The sequence below is a fragment of the Gavia stellata genome, chromosome 34, assembly GCF_030936135.1.
Source record: "Gavia stellata isolate bGavSte3 chromosome 34, bGavSte3.hap2, whole genome shotgun sequence".
Taxonomy (NCBI): domain Eukaryota; kingdom Metazoa; phylum Chordata; class Aves; order Gaviiformes; family Gaviidae; genus Gavia; species Gavia stellata.
In genome coordinates this window covers 867,727-870,077 of record NC_082627.1, presented here as the reverse complement: position 1 = coordinate 870,077, position 2,351 = coordinate 867,727, and the positions used below count along the sequence as shown (strand labels likewise).

The 2,351-nt window shown below is 53.2% G+C and overlaps 1 protein-coding gene across 1 annotated transcript; it reads right to left on the bottom strand.

Annotated features, from left to right (window-relative positions):
* Window positions 1-213: 213 nt before the first annotated feature.
* On the bottom strand, window positions 214-1,158 carry LOC132320201 (olfactory receptor 14A16-like). Its single transcript, XM_059832472.1, has one exon. The coding sequence runs from the start codon at window positions 1,150-1,152 to the stop codon at window positions 214-216; it is 939 nt and encodes a 312-aa protein (XP_059688455.1). The 5' UTR covers window positions 1,153-1,158.
* Window positions 1,159-2,351: the final 1,193 nt, after the last annotated feature.

Genomic DNA, 2,351 nt, shown 5'->3' with positions numbered 1-2,351 from the left:
TGGCTTCTCATGTGTATCAGGTCTTTGGGCAAGAAAAGAACACTGAAATGCCTAAGAAATGAGATAAGGTATAATATTACCACACATCTAACAAAGAAGGAAAGAACGAAAGGAAGGAAGGAAGGAAGCAAGGAAGGAAAAAGCTTATGAAAAAGAGATCATCCTGCTATTTTCACTGACTATGGTGGCAGTCACAGGAGAAAGACAGCTACGTCACGGATGCCGAAAGAGAGTATACTGCAATAGTTTCCTCAGGGCATCCTTGAGCTCCTGGTTCCTCATGCTGTAGATGAGGGGGTTCACTGCTGGAGGCACCACCGAGTACAGAAATGACACCACGAGATTCAGGAATGAGAAGGAGATGGAGGGGGGCTTCACGTAGGCAACCATGGCAGTGCTGATAAACAGAGAGACCACAACGAGGTGAGGGAGGCACGTGGAAAAGCCTTTGTGCCGTCCCTGCTCAGAGGGGATCCTCAGCACAGCCCTGAAGATCTGCACATAGGAGAGCACAATGAAAACAAAACATGCAAAACTAAAAGAGGCATTGAACATGAGAAGCCCAACTTCCCTGAGGTAGTCTGAGTCTGAGCAGGAGATCTTGAGGATCTGGGGGACTTCACAGAAGAACTGGTCCAGGGCATTGCCTTGGCAGAGGGGTATTGAAAATGTATTGGCCGTGTGCAGCAGAGCACAGAGAAACCCACTGCCCCAGGCAGCTGCTGCCATGTGGACACAAGCTCTGCTGCCCAGGAGGGTCCCGTAGTGCAGGGGTTTGCAGATGGCAACGTAGCGGTCGTAGGCCATGACAGTGAGAAGATAATATTCTGATGATATCAAAAACAGAAACAGAAAGACCTGGGCAGCACATCCTGAGTAGGAGATGGTCCTCCTGTCCCACAGGGAATTGGCCATGGCTTTAGGGAGAGTGGTGGAGATGCAGCCCAGGTCAAGGAGGGAGAGGTTGAGGAGGAAGAAGTACATGGGGGTGTGGAGGTGGTGGTCGCAGGCTACGGCGGTAATGATGAGGCCGTTGCCCATGAGGGCAGCCAGGTAGATGCCCAGGAAGAGCCAGAAGTGCAAGAGTTGCAGCTCCCGTGTGTCTGCGAATGCCAGGAGGAGGAACTCGGTCATGGAGCTGCTGTTGGACATCTGATCCCTTTGTTTACTGCCAAAGGAGGAAAGCACACTCACAAGTTAGGACAGCGCTGAGGAAATCTCTTCCCATTTGTGCCCTTCAAAATCCAACCCCTTAAAAAGCACAGTGACTCACTCCTTTTTTTCAATAACTTCTTGCCTTTCGCTGCCTGGAGCTCTGGTTTATGCTGGCCAAGGGTGCCGTGAGGAGAGGAGCTCTGCCTGTGGGCTCCCAAGGAGTTATCCCTGCTCCACAGCAGGGGAGACCTGGGAAAAGGAATTACAGCCTCTGAAAGTCACTGTTCACCTCATCCATAATCCACTTCACCACATATTGCTGCACAAGAACCTCAAGGAAACTCCTGCATGTCCTAAAACTGTAGTGACATGAGCAGAGCCAGCTCGCTCCCAAGCCTTCCACACTGCATTGTCCAGAGACCCACAGGTTAGGGTGGGCTGAAAGGCTTTGCTCCCATGGACACAGCTGCATGGCAGTACCTGCAGTGTCGGGGTGTGAGCTGCCCATGAATCCCCCTTGTCCCCAGAGAGTCTGAAGGGAAGAGCAAGGGCAGCACGGGCAGGAGGGGAAGGTGGAGAAATGCCCCAATGCTCCTGCTAAGGGAGGACAGCGACACCAAGATGGCACTTGGAAGTTTCTCCTCCTCAAGGGTCAGGATGCTAAGCAGGCGACTCAGCCTGAGATCCCACTCCCTTGATGGCAGAGGCTCTACTGGGCAGGAGAGGGGACCAAGGGATTGCTCTGGGGAAGGCATCTGCCTGCAGCAGCTGTCCCTGCTGGAAACTGTCCCCACCTCTCCTCCCTGCCAGCGCTCACAGACCCCATCCCACCCGCTGTGTGCTCAGCTCTGCCCTGCAGACACCTCCTGGCAGCAGGGCACTGCCCAGGGCATCTCCGTGATGGCAGGTCCTACAGTGCAGGTCAGATCTATACTGAAGAGGACGCAAAGGTGATGTTTGAGCATTCTGCAGGCTGAGGTGGGTGAAGGGGCTTACACAAGGTTCTTTGAAGAGCTGTAGATGAAGCACTGTAATGCTGTACAAGTCTCCTACTCTGGGGCAAACCTTACACCATTTTCACCACCACCAGCACAGCAGGAAACTGAAAGCAAAGACCCTGGAAAGCACCTTCACTCCCAGGTAGCCCCTGCCTTGAGGTGCTTCTGGAAAAGTGCCCTGGGAAATGGGTTGAGGTG

Coding starts and splice junctions, on each gene's coding strand:
- LOC132320201 (XM_059832472.1), bottom strand. CDS start 1,152: ATGTCCAACAGCAGCTCCATGACCGAGTTCCTCCTCCTGGCATTCGCA.